Source organism: Mirounga angustirostris, unplaced genomic scaffold (genome assembly GCF_029215605.1).
Source record: "Mirounga angustirostris isolate CCGP_5_RB_7025 unplaced genomic scaffold, mMirAng1.0.hap1 SCAF_6, whole genome shotgun sequence".
NCBI lineage: Eukaryota > Metazoa > Chordata > Mammalia > Carnivora > Phocidae > Mirounga > Mirounga angustirostris.
In genome coordinates, this window is record NW_026991714.1 from 43,913,169 (window position 1) to 43,930,850 (window position 17,682).

At 38.3% G+C, this 17,682-nt stretch overlaps 2 protein-coding genes across 8 annotated transcripts in view; both read left to right on the forward strand.

Moving 5' to 3' along the window:
* The window catches only part of SMG7 (SMG7 nonsense mediated mRNA decay factor), a 90,861-nt gene that overhangs the window by 26,572 nt on the left and 46,607 nt on the right, over positions 1 to 17,682 (forward strand). For 6 of the 7 annotated variants that reach the window (XM_045877288.3, XM_054508001.2, XM_045877292.3 and 3 more), the window contains exon 2: positions 9,445 to 9,583. The exons of the other annotated variant lie outside the window; for it this stretch is intronic. In XM_045877288.3, coding sequence (XP_045733244.1) covers positions 9,468 to 9,583 — 116 coding nt within the window. In that variant the 5' untranslated portion in view covers positions 9,445 to 9,467. The remainder of the gene's footprint in view (positions 1 to 9,444; positions 9,584 to 17,682) is intronic. 7 annotated transcript variants of the gene reach the window in all.
* On the forward strand, positions 7,019 to 8,190 carry LOC123846163 (cytochrome c oxidase subunit 7C, mitochondrial-like). Its single transcript, XM_054508005.2, has one exon. It carries the CDS (start codon positions 7,873 to 7,875, stop codon positions 8,077 to 8,079), a length of 207 nt encoding a protein of 68 aa, XP_054363980.1. The 5' UTR covers positions 7,019 to 7,872; the 3' UTR covers positions 8,080 to 8,190.

Here is a 17,682-nt window from a genome sequence, read left to right on the forward strand (position 1 = left end):
TTCTCCTGTATAATTCATGCAAGAAAATACAGTAAACCTGTGTTATCTGGAAGTTGTCTTATTAATCAGCATTTTCTAAAATTGGGATTTTTGGTTTGCACTGTGATGAGGAAGAGAGTGGAAAGAACAGCTAGAGAGACCTCTTGGGACAGAACCTGTACTAGCGGTAAAACCAGGAACGTTTCCTGGAGAAGAGTTTTTTATAAGGGAAAAGATCTGGTGGGTCTTACCTTGTTAAAAAGGCAAACTCAGAATAAATCATAAGCAATAAAATATTCATAATTTAGCTTTCAATATGTGAACTGTTGAAAATTGAAGTCTGTCATGAATCATGGAATAATGAATAGAAGGTTAGGATCTGGAATTCTGATATACCTGGATTTGAATCCCAGTCCTAGCACATACTTACTATCTTTGTGATCTTGGGCAAATTCCCTACAATCTCTGAGCCTCATTTATTTTTTATTTTTTTATTTTTTTTAAAGATTTTATTTATTTATTTGACAGAGAAAGAGACAGCGAGAGAGGGAACACAAACGGGGAGTGGGAGAGGGAGAAGCAGACTCCCCGCCGAGCAGGGAGCCCGATGCGGGACTCGATCCCGGGACTCCAGGATCATGACCTGAGCCGAAGGCAGTCGCTTAACCAACTGAGCCACCCAGGCGCCCTCTGAGCCTCATTTAGAAATTGGAAAAATAGGGGCTCCTGGGTGGCTCAGTCAGTTAAGCATCTGACTCTTGATTTGGGCTCAGGTCATGATCTCAGGGTCATGAGATCCATCCCTGCCTTGGTCTCTGTGCTGGGCGTGGAGCCCGCTTAAGATTCTCTCTCCCTCTGCCCATCCCCTCCTATTCCCCACCCCTCCACGCCATGCTCACACTCTTAAGAGAAAAAAAAAGGGGGGAAGGAAAAATAGTAGTTATATAGTAGTTATCACAGACTGCTATGAAAATTAAATTGAGAATGGTTTATGTGAGTCACTTGTCATTTTGTGGGTCCCCAATAATTAATAGTTTATTTTTCTTCTCCATATATTCACTTTAAAGTTTATTCTTTCACTCAAGGACTTTTTTTCCTTTTAAAGGTGCAGTATTTAAACAAGCCCCTTATGGGCATTCATGAGACTGTTTTCATCCTTTTGCTTTTCTTCCTTGAGTTTTTCCCATGTTTATCCCATTCCATCCCATAAAAAACATTTTATGTATCCCATCTTAAAAACTCTTTTGACCCTCATAGCTCCCTCCAGCTACTGCCTCTCTTTCCTTGATAAAGATGCCTAAACTCGGTTTTAGTTTCAGTTCCTTTCCTATTTTCTGTTGAAGTCAAACCATAGGCTTACACCTCCACTTCTCCACCAAAATTGTTCTTAACAAGATCCTCAGTGGCTTCCACATTACTAAGTCGAATAGTCCGTTCTCAGGCCTCATTTTACTTGATGCATCAGCGGCACTTATTGATTCTGTCCCCTTCTTGAAGCTCTTTCTTCATTTGGCTTCTAGGACACCACATTCAACAAATTTTCCTTCTGGGGCACCTGGCTGACTCAGTCTGTAGAGCATGTGACTCTTGATCTCAGCATTGTAAGTTTGAGTCTCACTTTGGGTATAGAGATTACTTAAAATCTTAAACAAACATACAAACAAATTTTCCTCCTAACTCTGGCTTTTAGTTCTCAGTCTGTTTACTGTTCTGTTCCCTTCTCAGCTTTGGCTTCTCAGGCATACCTCAGAGATACTGTGGGTTCAGTTCCAGACCACCACAATAAAGTGAATATTGCAATAAAGCAAGTCAAATGAATTTTTTGGTTTCCCAGTGCATATAAAAGTTATACATACACTATGCTATAGTTTATTAAGTGTGCAATAGCATTATGTCTAAAAAACCAGTGTGTACACCTTAATTAAAAAACACTTTGTTGCTGAAAAATACTAACCATCATCTGAGCTTTCAGTGAGTCGTGATTGTTTTGCTAGTAGAGTATCCTCCCTTGATGTTGATGGCTGCTGACTGATCAGGGTGGTGGTTGCTGAAGGTTGGGGTTGGCAGTTTTTAAAAAATGAGGCAGTGAAGTTTACCACCTCAACTGACTCTTCCTTTCCAAATGATTTCTCTGTGGCATGCAATGCTGTTTGATGGCATTTTATCTACAGTAGAACTTCTTCCAAAATTGGGAGTCCGTCCTCTCAAACTCTGCCATTGCTTTATCAGCTAAGTGTATGTAATATTCCAAATCATTTGTTGTCATTTCAGCAGTCTTTGCAGCATCTTCACCAATAGGGTCCATCTCATGAAACTACTTTCTTTGCTCATCTATCCTAAGAACCAACTCCACATCTGTTCAAGCTTTATCAGTGCATTATAGCGATTCACTCACATCTTCAGGCTCCACTTCTAATTCTCGTTCTATTTCCACCACATCTACAGTTACTTCCTCCACTGAAGTCTTGAGTTCCTCAAAGTCATCCATGAGGGTTGGAATCAGCTTCTTCCAAATTGCTGTTAATGTTGATATTTTGACCTCTTCAGATGAATCTCAACTTCCTTAATGGCATCTAGGACTGGGAGTCCTTTCCAGAAGGTTTTCAGTTGACTTTGTCCAGATAGTGATTCCCATCAGAGGACTCACTATCAATGGCAGCTATAGCCTTATTATGAAATACATATTTTTTAAGATTTTATTTATTTCTTTGACAGAGAGTGTGAGAGAGCACAAGCAGGGGGAGCAGCAGAGGGAGAGGGAGAAGCAGGCTCCCCGAGGAGCAGGGAGCCCAATGTGGGGCTTGATCCCAGGACCCTGGGATCATGACCTGAGTAAAGGCAGACACTTAACTGACTGAGCCACCCAGGTGCCTCTGAAATGTATTTTTTAATTGAAATTATTCTTTGATCCATGGGCCACAGAAAAGATGTTGTGTCAGCAGGCATGAAAACAACATTAATCTTGTCCATCTCCGTCAGAGTTCTTGGGTGACCAGGTGTTTTATCAACGAGCAGTAATATTTTGAGAGGAATCTTTCTTTCTGAGCAGTAGGTCTCAACAGTGGGTTTAAAATATCAGTAAACCATGCTGTAAACAGATGTGATGTATCCAGGCTTTGGTGTTCCATTCATAGAGCGCACAGGCAGAGTAGATTTAGCGTAGTTCTTAGGGCCCTAGGGTTTTTGGAATGGGAAGTGAGCATTGGCTTCAACTTAAAGTTACAAGTTGCATTGTCCCTTTATAAGAGAGTCAGCCTGTACTTTGAAGATTTGAAGCCAGGCATTAACTTCTCCTCTCTAGCTATGAAAGTCCTAGATGGCATTTTCTTCCAATATAAGGCTGTTTTGTCTACATGGAAAGTCTGTTGTTTAGCCACCTTCATGAATTTATCTTAGCTAGATCTTCTGGATAAGTTAGTGCAGCTTCTATATCAGCATCTGCTGCTTCAGCTTGTACTTCTATTTTATGGAGATGGCTTCTTTTCTTAAACCTCATGAACCAGCCTCTGCTACCTTTCAGATTTTCTTCCTCAGCTTCCTCACCTCTCTCAGCCTGCATAGAATTGAAGAGAGTTAAGGCCTTGCTCCGAATTAAGGTTTGGCTTGGGGAAGTTTGTGGCTGGCCTGATATATTTAGACCGCTCAGACTTTCTCCACATCAGCAGTAAGTCTCTTTTGCTTTATCATTTGTGTGTTCACTGGAGCAGCACTTTTCATTTCCTTCAAAGAACTTTTTTCTTTGAGTGTACAGGTTGGCTGTTTTGTGCAAGACGCCTTGCTTTTTGGCCTATCTAGGCTTTCATTCTGCCTTCCTCACTAAGCTTAATCATTTCTAGCCTTTGATTTAAAGTAAGAGACATGCTACTCTTTTCACTTGAACACTTAGAGGCCATTGTAGAGTTATTAACTGGCCTAATTTCAATACTGTGTCTCAGGGAATAGGGAGACCCAAGGAGAGGGAGAGAGATGGGGGAGTGGCCAGTTGGTGGAGCAGTCAGAACACACAGATTTGTTGATTAAGTTTGCTGTCTTATATGGGAATGGTTTGTGGTGCCACCAGAACAATTGCAATAACATCCAAGATAACTGATCACAGAATATCATAACAAGTATAATAATAATATTATGAAAAAGTTTGAAATATTGTGAGAAGTGAAGTGAGCAAATGCTGTTGGAGAAATGGTGACAACAGACTTGCTGGACACAGGGTTGCCACAGACCTTCTATTGTAAAAAACGCAGTATCTGTGAAGCACAATAAAAACAAGGTATGCCTTGGGTGCCTGGGTGGCTCAGTCATTAAGCGTCTGCCTTCAGCTCAGGTCATGATCCCAGGGTCCTGGGATCGAGTCCCACATCGGGCTCCCTGCTCAGCGGGAAGCCTGCTTCTCCCTCTCCCACTCCCCCTGCTTGTGTTCCATCTCTCGCTTTCTCTCTCTCTGTTGAAAAATAAATAAAATCTTAAAAAAAAACAAAAACAAAAACAAGGTATGCGTGTATCCTGATGACTCCCAAATGAATATCTGTAGTCCAAACCTTTCCTTGAAACCCCAGACTCTAACTACCTATCAGTTCATTCCCTTGGATATATAATAATCGTCTCAAAATTACCATCGTTATCAAAAACAATAACAAGAGCTTATATAATACTATGTGCCAAGCACTGTTGTCCCAAAATGGACTCTTCTCCATATACCTACTTGTATCATCCTCCTTTTATTAGTAAATGGCAAATCCACTGTTCTAGCTGGCCAGGAATCATTTTTTATTTTCCCTCTCTCTCTCTCTCTCTCTCTTTTTTTTCCTTCATGCAACAAATGTTGTTGGTTAGAGTCTGATGACAGCCATCTTTACTGCTGCCTACTGGACCAAGCCAGTTAATTCTCAATAGAGCAGCTAGGTTGAACCTGTTAAAATCTAGATTAGATCATGTCACCTGTTTGCTCAAAATCTCCAAAGGTTTCCCATGTTTCAGACCATCTAGGTCAAGTTGGATAACTCAGTCAGCCAGGGGGTCAACCTGACCGGAATGGTCCAAGACAACCTCACTCAAATGTCTGGACCCTCAACTGAGATGAATGTGATAGGTGGGAAAACTGGGTCTCCTTTTCCCAAGTGGTCTGTTGTCCTTGGCTTCATAACATGATGATGGTGTTAGCAAAAGGGCAGGCTCAAATGCACAAGTGCTTATCAAGCCTGTTTCTGTCACATTTGGTGAAGTCCGATTGGCCAAAATAAGTCACATGGCCAGCCTAGGGGTCAGTATGTGAAGGGAATTAATAGGGTGCAGATGCCAGGTTGTGTGTGATTCATTGGGGGCCATTAATATAACAATCTTCCGTATGCCCTCCGTGATCTGTATCCAGTTAAATTACTTGATTTTAATATACCACCCCTTTCTTCAGTCAGATAGGAAAATAATAAAGAAGGAACATGATTAGGTAAAACTGACCTCTGGAAGTGTGGGCTAAATAACGTTATTTTGGTAGGAAAATCAGATTTGACTTTTGTATATCTTTTATTTTTTAATTTCAGAGACCACCTAGAAGTAGAGAGTACTATATGTACTATAATAATTTATAGATTCTTTTTTTTTTTAAATTTTATTTGTCAGAGAGAGGGAGAGAGCACAAGCAGGGGGAAGTGGCAGGCAGAGGGAGAAGCAGGGTCCCTGCTGAGCAGGGAGCCTGATGTGGGACTGGATCCCAGGACCCCAGGATCATGACCCGAGCCAAAGGCAGACTGTCAGCGACTGAGCCACCCAGGCTCCCGTTTGCTCTTTTTTTAAAATCTAATTTTTGTTCCATGTCATCTATCAAAGCATATAGTCACATACTTGTTTTCTTCAAATCTCCTCTGTACTTTGTCTTGTCTGTTGCCCTTACATCATTTTTTTTCTCTTATTGCCATTTCCAATGCATCTGGTCTGTTATTATATTAATATTTATTTTAATTCTAGTGTCTACTCATATTTTGGCTTTCATTTTTCGGTCTTTGGAATTCTATTAACCTTCTCTTACTGTTATAAGTACGTGCAAGCATTTACTTTATTATGTCTTCAAAGGTAGTCTTACCTGATCATTTATATATTCAGATGCTAATTTTATTAAAAATTGCTTTTCTTTTGGGCACCTGGGTGTCATAGTCCATTGAGTGTCCTCCTCTCAGTTTCAGCTCAGATTGTGATCTCAGTGTTGTGAGGTGAAGTCCTGCGTCTGCCTCTACGCTCAGTGCTGAGTCTGCTTGAGGTTCTGTCTCCCTCTTCCTCTCCCCCTCCCACTCATGCTCTTTCTCTCAAATAAATAAATCTTTTAAAAAAATTGCTTTCCTTTATTTTTCCCTTTTTTTTAACCTAAAAGGCATTTAGTTTTCATTTTTACTGTGTTAAATAAATAGTATAATATTATCTTGTATTTTATTTCCAGAAGGTACAGAGTTGTTACATAGAATGCATTTTTTTTTCTCCAAAGGCACTGGGTTCAGTAGAGTCGAAAACCATTGTTTTGGCATACCTCATCTAATGTAAAAATTGAGATGGGGGGGAATAGCCTTCCAATTGTTGGTTTAATCTAAATTTCTTTTCTTTTTTTAATTTAAATTCAGTTAGCCTTAATCTAAATTTCTTGTTTAACTCACTTGGGTTATTGTATTTATCCATATTCTGTTGAGGTTTCAAATTTTATATTTCTTTTTCTTTTTTAAGATTTTATTTATTTAGGGGCGCCTGGGTGGCTCAGTTGGTTAAGCGACTGCCTTCGGCTCAGGTCATGATCCTGGAGTCCCGGGATTGAGTCCCACATCGGGCTCTCTGCTCAGCAAGGGGTCTGCTTCTCCCTCTGCCCTCTTCCCTCTTGTGCTCTCTGTCTCTCATTCTCTCTCTCCGAAATAAATAAATAATAAAAAGATTTATTTATTTGAGAGAGAGCACACATATGCACGAGCAAGGGGAGGGGCAGAGGGACAAGCAAACTCCCTGCTGAGCACAGAGCCTGACTCTGGGCTTGATCCCAGGACACTGAGATCATGACCTGAGCCGAAATCAAAAGTCAGATGCTTAACCAACTGAGCCACCTAGGCGCCCCTCAGATTTTGTATTTCTGTAGAAATCTGTAGTGTATTGTAAGTACTATATAGATCCCAATGTGCAGAAAACAATCTGAATTTCGGATAGCCAAGTAAATGATCATGGACTTCTCTAAACTGACTGTATGAAATGGTAGATTTTCTGAACTTAGAAGGAAGTATGTTATTCCTGGTTATCAGATTAAAAAAACCTTTGAAATTGTTTTCCTGGAAGACTTTGGAGGCTATTCTCAGTTTTGAGAAACTGAATTTTTAGTGTCTTGGCCTTTTGAGAGACTGTGTAGTCCAAATTAACAGAAATTTACTTCATATACTTTAGTCTGGCAGGCATAAACTAGTTAGACACCGGATATACAAAGTTGCACAGGACAGTCTCTAGTGGAGGAAATAACTTCATCATAGTGCTGAGTGCTGAGATGGCGTTAAGATGCACTGGGAGTGCTTGGCCAAGCCAAAGCCCTCATATAGAAATTCCTGAGTTTTAATGAGAGAAGGGGTTAACCAGACAAGGAGGGAAGAAGGAGGGCATTCCAGGTTGAGTGCAAGAGCATGAATAAAGATAGTGAGGAACAAAATAGCTAAGAACTAAAAGTAATTTAGTTTTATTAGGTCATGAAGTATAAAGTGGGGAGCTGTGGGATTTCACAAGCAATGCTAAGGAGCTTGGGTTTTATGTGGTATTTTCTCAGTCTTCCACTAATGTACAGCTAAGGTCACTGGAGATTGAATACATGCTTTCGAAGTAAGGGAACAAAGTCCACATGGACCTCCTGCATGTTTGAAATTTCTCTTAAGACTGGTGTTTTAGGCCATGTTGGGACAGAGCATCCGGAGGTTCACAACCTCTGTGGTCCGTAGGAGCCACTATGAGGAAGGCCCAGGGAAGAATTTGCCATTTTCACTGGAAAACAAGTGGCGATTATTACTTATGATGACTTTGTACTTGGGATCTGGATTTGCTGCACCTTTTTTTATAGTAAGACATCAGCTGCTTAAGAAACAAGGATGTTTTAATTAATTCATCAAACAGATGTGAAAAGGAACATTTTAAGAGGTGCAGTCTCTTTCAAAAATGGATCAAACTCTTTTCAACATACTCAATATGTTTGTAAATAAACTTATGGCATGACTCCTTAAAAAAAAAAAAGACTGGTGTTTTATTGTTAAATATTATAACTTTGTCTTTTATTCTAGAATTGATTGGTGTGAGTTCTTAGCTTCAGTTTCCTAATTTATAGGAAGAGAATAATAATAGCACTTACATCTTAGGATTGTTGGGAGGACTAATAACTATAATGATAACAATGACAAAATAGCTAATATTTTTTGAGGGCTTACTGAGGAACAGTCCTAAGTGCTTTATTTCTATTACCTCATTTAATCCTCAAAACATCTCAATGAGGTAGGTACGTTTATTTATCTCCTTACTTCTAACAAAACTGGGGCATAGAGAAGTGATTTTCCTAAGGTTACACAGCTAGTTGTTGGCAGAACTTGGTTTGAATGCAGTCTGAATACAAGACGCTTAACTATTACATTATACTCCCATTGTTTGAGATCATGCATATAGAACATTTAGCACATACTCTACCACATAGTAATTGTAATTGTAAGCAATTAGCAGCAGCCAATAATATTAACTTAACTTTGTTCAAATCTTTGAGTTAAATTGATTTCCCTAAGAAATTTTGCTGTTTTTCTGTGGCTAGACTTACTCCCAGCATGCCATTAAATGCAGACAGTGTGACACATACACCCATGCTTTTAACCACTACCCTTAATTGCCTCCTCCTTCCTTGTGGATCTGTGTCCCCATTAGATTTTAAATCCATGGCAGGGACCATATTTATTTTGTTCATCATTGTATACCCAGTCCTTCACACAGTATCTCACACATAGACATTACTAAATCATTCAGTGAGTGAATAAAGATCTAAAAACCTGACATTTTTAGCTGATCTTAGAATTTAAACATCATTCATACCACCTCTAATTGTGGTTTAACTGCTTTACATGTTTTTCTGTTGATAACAGTCTAGTTTGGACCAACCATCTGCTCCTGTGTTCTACAGGGCACTCTCACCTTGGAACTACAAGAACCCTGCTGGGTAACTGGTATTTGTTTGCCTTATAGAGATCAGTCAGCTTTCAGAGAGAGAGGGTAATTAGATAATATTTTGATCTAAAACTAGAATGTTAGAAATATACAAAACAGCATTTTAAAATGTGTATTCTAAGAAACTTAATACAGAAAGAAAAAAGTATTTTTCATTTGCCTTTGACATTAAGTCATTTCAAATAAAGAGAAAATAATTTAATTTTTTTCAAAGGAGTTCTCTGTTACTGTGGGTTAACTCATATTTTCCTCCTCTCCTCTGTCTAGAATGTCTTAAACCATTCTACCTTATGAGAAATTGGATGTTCTTGCAGATAGTCATTGTGGGAGAAAACGTTTCATTTAAGTCCCAGATGAGGACCGGAAACTTGAAATCAGAGGAGCATCTGAAATCAAGTAATATTAGGTAGGATAAAAATTACAAGGGATTTCTACATGTTTGTATTCCTTTTAGAGATGTATGTTAAAGTATGCATATTCTGTGAGCACTAATGGAAGAGTTAGAGACTTTGTGAAGCGTTTGCTATTGGCCAGGATGGGAGATGGGAATGCTAAGATGTTTTTTTACTTATGTGGCTTCATGAGAACTTTGGCATATGTTTACTTTGTCATGAGCATTTATATCTTGTAGTTGAAGGAAATTTTTAAAATATTTACTGACATAAATCTAAGACATTTTTATGTTTATATAATATGAGGTCTCTGAATATTCATGATAAGCGTAGGGACATGTGATTCATTTTATAGATTGTCCTTTAATATGAAAATCCCTGTGTTTTGGGTTACATATATAACAGTTCATTTGCATGCAGGGAGCATCAGCTCTTATTTAGTTCTCTCTGTGTGCATGGATACAGTCCAGCCTCCCAGATGCCTATAGAAATAGGTATATGATTGCATGCTAGGGAAGCCCTCTCTAACCACATGGTGAGTTAGAAACTGTTGTCACAGCAGTTTGTAATAACAGTTATAATGACAGAATGTGTGAGGGCATCTGATCTCAGAGATGTGGCTTTTAAATTAGAAGTGATAGTTGCCCCTAGAAGTTGATACCTTGACAATGACACCTATAGCCAGGCCATTCCAGAAGACTTGTTTTACTGTACAATGCTTAAGAACTATGGAACCAGACTGACTATAGGTGGAACCTAAGCTCTGCCACCTCCTAGTTGTGTGACTTTGGGCAAGTTATTTAGCAACTCTGTGCCCCTATTTCCTTGCAGCAAAATGGGGATAAACTTACTACTTACCTGATAGATTTGTTGTGTGAATTAAAGATTTAATAAAATATGAAAGCATGTAAACATGACCTAGCAAATACTAACTGATCAAATTCTATTTTCATTAGGCTCTTAGTTAATTCTTAACAGAGGAGTTTAGAGTCTATGATTAATTATCATAACGTGTCTGTATTTTATAATTTGCTTGATCTGTTATCAGGTCCAATATTTAAAATGTGTTTAAGTTATGTAATCAAAACTACTGTTTGGAGAAAAGCAAAAAAGAAACTATTTTGCAACTTTGACGTATCTACCTCTGGTTTCATTTTCTGTACATACTAAGAACTTGGTCATCATGACGTGTAAACAGTTTCTCTTTCTATTGTCCTTGAGCATTATATGGTAGTAGATGACAGGATTTTTGACCCCCATCTTGGAGTGTTGTCTTCTTCAACCCCGTGTTCTGCTTCAGAAAGGATCCTGTGTCAGGAACCAGATTAGCAAAAGTAGCTTGGTGGTCACTAAAGTGTTGGTTTTATAATCAGATTACAGCCCTCCCTCTTGGAGTTTTCACTTAGGTTCTTTTATGTAACTTGCTGGTTGTCTTGTTTATTTCTCATAGCAACTCTGAAAGGGAGTTTGTTTCCCTGTTTTACAGATGAGGAAATTGAAGTTTTTTGGAAAGAAGCGCCAGCATACCACTACTAATATATAGGAAACCCACATTCAGACCTTTTGTATTCTGTATCACTTTTCATTGCAGAAAATTGCCTCTTGTATGATGTACATTTTACCATTCATTAATTCAACAAAATTTTAATGAACAGCTACCATATACCAGGCATTATTTTAGGTGTTAGGGATACAACCCTGAACACTATCTTCTCCCTCATTCCCATGGGCTCTTCTCTTTCTCTAGTTGAACTGTAAGCATATATCTTTATCCTTGTACTCAGCCATAACGTATTGAAATCATCTGTATGTCTTTGTATCTTCCACTTTATCTTGAGTTCCTTAAAAGTAAGTAGGACCTGCCGTCATTAAGGCTAGCTATATTTTCATATTAATTTTTCCATTGTGTCTAATCTATACAGCTTGCATAACTTTTTCTCAGTTATTTTCTTTGCCTTTGGTAAGGCTCCCTTTCCTATTCATTTTGTAATTATCTCTGATATTCACCATTCTCTTCAGTTTATCTACCTCCTACGTTCATGATCTGATCTCCTACTTTATCTCTGAAGGTAATGCAGTGATTGTAGCTTTGAATTCTCTTGGTATCTCTTCACCCCACACTACTCCCAGATTCTTCTAGCACATTTCCATCTAACCTTACCTCCCCCCCAATTTCATCCTGCCTCTTTTTCAAAGGCATTCTTGCCTCCTGTCTTATTAATCACATTCTCATTTCCTTCCATATCTTCTAGAACCATGCTCTGTCAGTTTTGTTCTCATTTTCTTAAGTCTTCCATTCTATATTCATTTCTCCATTTTAAACCTGTTTAAGTCTGTACCATTATAAAAAGGAAACTTCTCTTTATCATGGCCCTCTTCCCTTTTTCCTCACTGCCTAGCATTTTTAATTGGCCTAAGGATTTCCCTTTTTTTCTTTTCTTTCTTCTTCTTCTTCTTATTTTTTTGAGAGAGGGAGAGAGAGCCCGTGAGAGCAGGACGAGGGACAGAGGAAGAGAGAGCATCTTAAGCAGGCTCCACACTCAGTGCGGAGCCTGACTTGGGCTCAATCTCATGACCCTGAGATCATGACCTGAGCCAAGATCAAGAGTGGGACCCTTAAACATCTGAGCCACCCAGGTGCCCCTAAACTTCTCTTTCTTATTTGTTCCCTAGTCCCCTGCAATTTGACATTGTCTCTTTTCTGGCAGGGCTATCGTTGACCCTTATTTCATCGAATCCAACCCACTTTCCAGTCCTTGTAGTTATCTGCCCCTTAAAAATGAATATAGGTCTTTCTCTCTCTGACTTCACTTCACTCAGCATGATATCTCTAGGTCCATCCCTGTTTTTGCAAACAGCAAGATCTCATCCCTTTTTATGGCTGCATGATATTCCATTGTGTATACATGCCACATCTTCTTTATCCATTCATCTATGGATGGACACTTGGGTTGCTTCCATATTTTGGCTATTGTAAATAATGATGCAGTAAACATAGGGTACATATATCTTTTTGAATTAGTGTTTTAATTTTCTTTGGGTACATACTCAGTAGGAATTGGATTATGTAGTATTTCTATTTTCAGTTTTTGAGTAACCAAGGAACCATGTGATTTCACTTATATGTGGAATCCAAAAAAACAAAACGAATAAACAAAAAGCAGAATCAGACCTATAAATAGATGGTTGCCAGAAGAAAAGGGGATGGGGGAACAAGCAAAATGGGTGAAGGGGAGAGAGAGAGACAGGCTTCCAGTAATGGACTGAGTAAGTCACAGGAATAAAAGGTACAACATAGGGAATCTGGTCAGTGGTATTGCAACGGTGTTATATAGTGACAGATAGTAGGTACACTCGTGGTGAGCATAGCATAACAAATAGAGTTGTTGAATCACTGTGTTGTCCACCTGAAACTAACATTGTGTGTCAACTATACTCAGAAAAAAATGATCATTGAAAGCTAGCTTCTCCCTTCTGCCATCTGGGCAATGACATTTTCTCTTATGGTTTTAACTGTCATCGATGTTCTGGTCATTCCAGGACTATATCCGTAATCTTGATGGCTCCTCTGCTTGACACTTACTGCTAAGTTCTTGCTTATACACCTGTATTTTCTCATATACGCAGCTATCCAAGCTAACAAACTGGGAATGATTTGGACTGTTTTCTCCACTTTAGCTTTCCTTCTGCTGATTTTACTTCCAGGTATTTCTTGAATCTAGGTTTTTCTGTCCATCTGTATTGTCACTTCCTCCCTTCCAGTCTTGCCCTTTTAAAATTCATCTTTCATGCATGTTGTTGTAATCTTTTAAAAATGAAATTCTGACAATGTTGTGCTTCTGCTTAAAACTCAGCACTGGTTTCCTGTTACTTAAAAGATAGAATCTGAGCTCTTTAATGTGTCATGCAGGCTCTCACAATCTGCTGTCTGCCTTGGTTCTTGGCTCATCTCCTATGGCTTTTTACCTAATATTTTATGTTCCTGTCTCCCTCCTTCACTGACTTAGCTTATTAGCTTTTATTATTGTGCCACTGTTTCTGCCTGGTAGAAGAATTCCTTCTTACCTTTGCTATTTCCAGACCAGGGCTGTCCCTTAGTAAAACTAGGTACACATTTTCAAATAATAGAAACTGTAGAATAAATGTTGTAATATAGAGCATTGGTTAATGTTAGGAGACTTGAAAATTTATGACCAACTGTAAAGTGCCATAGAGAGAAAGCAAATTAGTGTTTTTGTTATCTCTTACTGAGAAGAGCTCCTTCAGGAGCAGCATCTTCTCTAAGTGTTCTTTTCTATGTGAAATTCAACAGTAGAGCGATATGATTGATTGATTGATTTATTATTAATACCATGAGACTTGGTGATGTGTTAGAGATCTATAGATTGTGTATTTCTGTGCATGCATGTGTAGACTCACACTCACCTTACAGTATCTGGCCTACTGTTTTGCAGAAATAATTATGATTAGGTTATTATATTTATGATTGTAATTGATGAATACTTTTATTATCCCAAGTACTCCTTAGTACTCTACGAAAATAAGTAAACAAATTAACTTGACATAAAACCTGCTATGGCTTTTATTTACATTTCAAAAAAAAAAAAATTTCTAGCCTCACCTCTTGAAACAGAAGAGGCTGATTCATGATTCACCTTTCTTTAGCAACTGTGAGTTTAGAAGATGTTGGCTTATTTTCCTGTGTTCTGCTCATAGAAGAAACGGGCTTGGAAGTTCAGGTAGAAAGAATCTTCCATTGTGTCTGCCCCTGTTTTGGAGATACCTTTTATTTTATTTATTTAATTTTTTAAGATTTATTCATTTTAGAGAGAGAAAGAGAGCATGGGGGGAGGGACAGAGGGAGAGGGGAGAGAGAATCTCAAGCAGACTCCCTGCGGGGGCTTGATCTTAGGACCCTGAGATCATGACCTGAGTTGAAATCAAGAGTCAGATGCTTGGGGCACCTGGGTGGCTCAGATGGTTAAGCATCTGCCTTTGGCTCAGGTCACGATTCCAGGGTCCTGGGATCGAGCCCCACATCGGGCTCCTGGCTCAGCAGGGATCCTGCTTCTCCTTCTCCCTCTGCCTCTCTCCCTGCTCATGCTCTCTCTCTCTCTATCTCTGAGTCTCAAATGAATAAATAAAATCTTTAAAAAAAAAAAAAAGTCAGATGCTTAACCGAGTGAGCCACCCGGGCACCCTTGGAGATATCTTGTATTTTAAACCACAAATCTTAATGTGTGTTTTTAAGAAAGATTACTCTATATATGTTACCTTGCATTGTTATATAAGTGCTGTTTATAATCAAGGTAATTGTTAAAGAAGATAAACATTAATTTTAGTATTTTTTTCTCTAATGACATTATAAAAAATTATTGCAAAATATTTAAATATTGAAAGCCCTAGTTCTGTGGGTTATTACTATCAAACATTCCAGATTTTTTTTTTCTTGCTGTCTTATACAAATGTTATGTTTTTTCTTGCTGTCTTATACAAATGTTATGATGTAATGGTTAGGAGTTAGGCTCTGGAACTGAACTGATTGAAGAGCTCAAATGCTACCTTTACTACTTACTAACTTGATGACCTAGGATGTGTTACTTAACCTCTATTTCCATGTGTTTCTTCGTCCATAAAGTGGGGGTAATAATAGTTCATAATACGGATTAAATAATTTCTATAAAGCCCTTAGAACAGTGTCCGACAGTAGTAAGTACTATATATAGTATTGGCTATTCAGTACCTAGTGCATTAGAATACATTGGATATGTTTATAGATTTTGATGATCATGTTGTCTCCAAGAATACTGTTTCAGGTTGTTAGCTTTCAGTGCATTGTTTATCACTGAATGTTTCAGATTTTATTTAGCCTTTTAATGACTTTTTCTTTTTTATTGCTTGATAGAAGTGCTTAATTTCTCTTTTTAAAGAAGTGACACAATGTGTTTAATATTCTGAAAGCTTTATATTTTGTAACTATTTAATAGTGCTATTTTATTATTGAAGGCATGATGGTTTTTCATTTTTGAATTCTTGGTTCATTCATTGTTTTCATTAATTCCTTCAGCTTAAAGTAAGAATAAAAAGGAACTCATGTTGCCAAAATCTTCTACCAAGAGAAAACATTAAAAAACTCTCTCTCTTTGTATAAGTATTGGCTATAAACTGTAAGATTAAACTTTAACATTATTGGTCTTTAACAAAACAATAGGTCAGTTGAGGTGTAGTAGTTTTTCTTTATGAAATAATCAGCCAATTATGCACTAATATTTATGAAAGCAGTTGCTGTAAGATCACATATCTATTGATTTGGTTTCCTGTATATTATACACTATTAAAAGAAGGAAAATTGTGGGGCAGCTGGGTGGCTCAGTCAGTTAAGCGTCCTACTCTTGACTTCAGCTCAGGTCATGATCTCAGGGTCGTGGGATTGAACCCTGTGTCAGGCTCTGCGTGTTGGGCTTGGAGCCTACTTAAGATTCTCTCTCTCCCTCTGCCCCCCCCCCCCAAAAAAAAGAAAAAAAGAAAAAGAAAAGCAAAAGGAAATTGTGTAGTGGGGGTTAGGGATTCGTCTTCTTGTGGGATGATAATTCTCAGTTTAACCCTCTCACCTGTCTAAATGGGTATTTTTGGTACACAGGAAAAAGGAAGAGTTAGTAGATAATAGTATATAACCCTAACAGGGTTTTAGACCGTTTATAGATTAAGTCCATCAAAAAAATAGCATGGCCTGCACTTAGTAACTTTACTGTTTGTTCCATGACACTGTATTTTTTAATATAGTTCTCTTTGTGGTAAGATTACTACATTAATAAAAATAGATCTTTACTCTGAGGAAACTATTATTGATGGTTCCCATATGGGAAAGCTATTTGGTTTGGGAACTTATAGATACTTACCTTCTCATTTTTTGATCAGGTATTCCTAGAGCAGGAGAGGCAAAATTTGCTGTAAAGGAGCCAGATAATATTTTTTTTTTTTAAGATTTTATTTATTTGACAGAGAGAGACACAGCGAGAGAGGGAACACAAGCAGGGGGAGTGGGAGAGGGAGAAGCAGGCTTCCCGCCGAGCAGGGAGCCCGATGCGGGGCTCGATCCCAGGACCCTGGGATCATGACCTGAGCCGAAGGCAGATGCTTAACGACTGAGCCACCCAGGCGCCCCCAGATAATAAATATTTGAGGCTTGGTGGGCCATGTGGTCATTGTCTGAACTACTCAGCTCTGCCCTTTTAGCAGAAAGCAGCCATAGACAGTATATAAATGAAGGGGCTTGACTGTGTTACAGTAAAATTTATTTATGAACATAGATTCAGAGCAAAGGAAGGAATTTCACCCATAGGCTGACAACTGTACTAGACTATGAATTTTACTTCTTTTGGTCTTTTTGATTAAAAATCTCAGGTAGAGTTTATTTTCTATTTGAGCAAATCTTTTTTTTTTTTTTTAATTTTTTTTTGAGAATTCTTTTTTTTTTTTTAAGATTATTTATTTATTTATTTATTTATTTATTTATTTATTTATTTGAGACAGAGAGAATGAGAGAGACAGAGAGCACACGAGAGGGGGGAGGGTCAGAGGGAGAAGCAGGCTCCCCGCCGAGCAGGGAGCCCGACGTGGGACTCGATCCCGGGACTCCAGGATCATGACCTGAGCTGAAGGCAGTCGCTTAACCAACTGAGCCACCCAGGTGCCCTGAGCAAATCTTTTAATTTAGGCTAGGTAACTTAAATGTTAGTGTTTGGTTGACAGAATCTGTGTTAGCTTTTTAAGTCACAATTTTTTTTTTTTATTCTAATTTGAAAGAAGTAGAAATGACTGGACTTTGGAGTCGGAAAGAACTAAGTTTGTACTTAATTGTACCTAATTGCTTTGTGACTGTGGACAAATTATTTCACATTTCAGATCTTCAATTTCCTTGTTTATAGAAGGGGAATAATACTAGATAGATACCTTCAGGTTGTTATGTTTTCCATTTAGTTATCTTTTCATCAGTTCAATTTACTAAGATTATTTTCATCATTAATGCGTCTCTTTCAGAATCTAGGAGAGAATGAACAGGGCAGAGAATGAGCGCCTCTACTCTTGTCATACTGAGGAATCAAAAATCCTC

Excerpts from the sequence above, each read along its gene's own strand:
- LOC123846163 (XM_054508005.2), top strand. The coding sequence starts at position 7,873 with ATGTTGGGACAGAGCATCCGGAGGTTCACAACCTCTGTGGTCCGTAGG.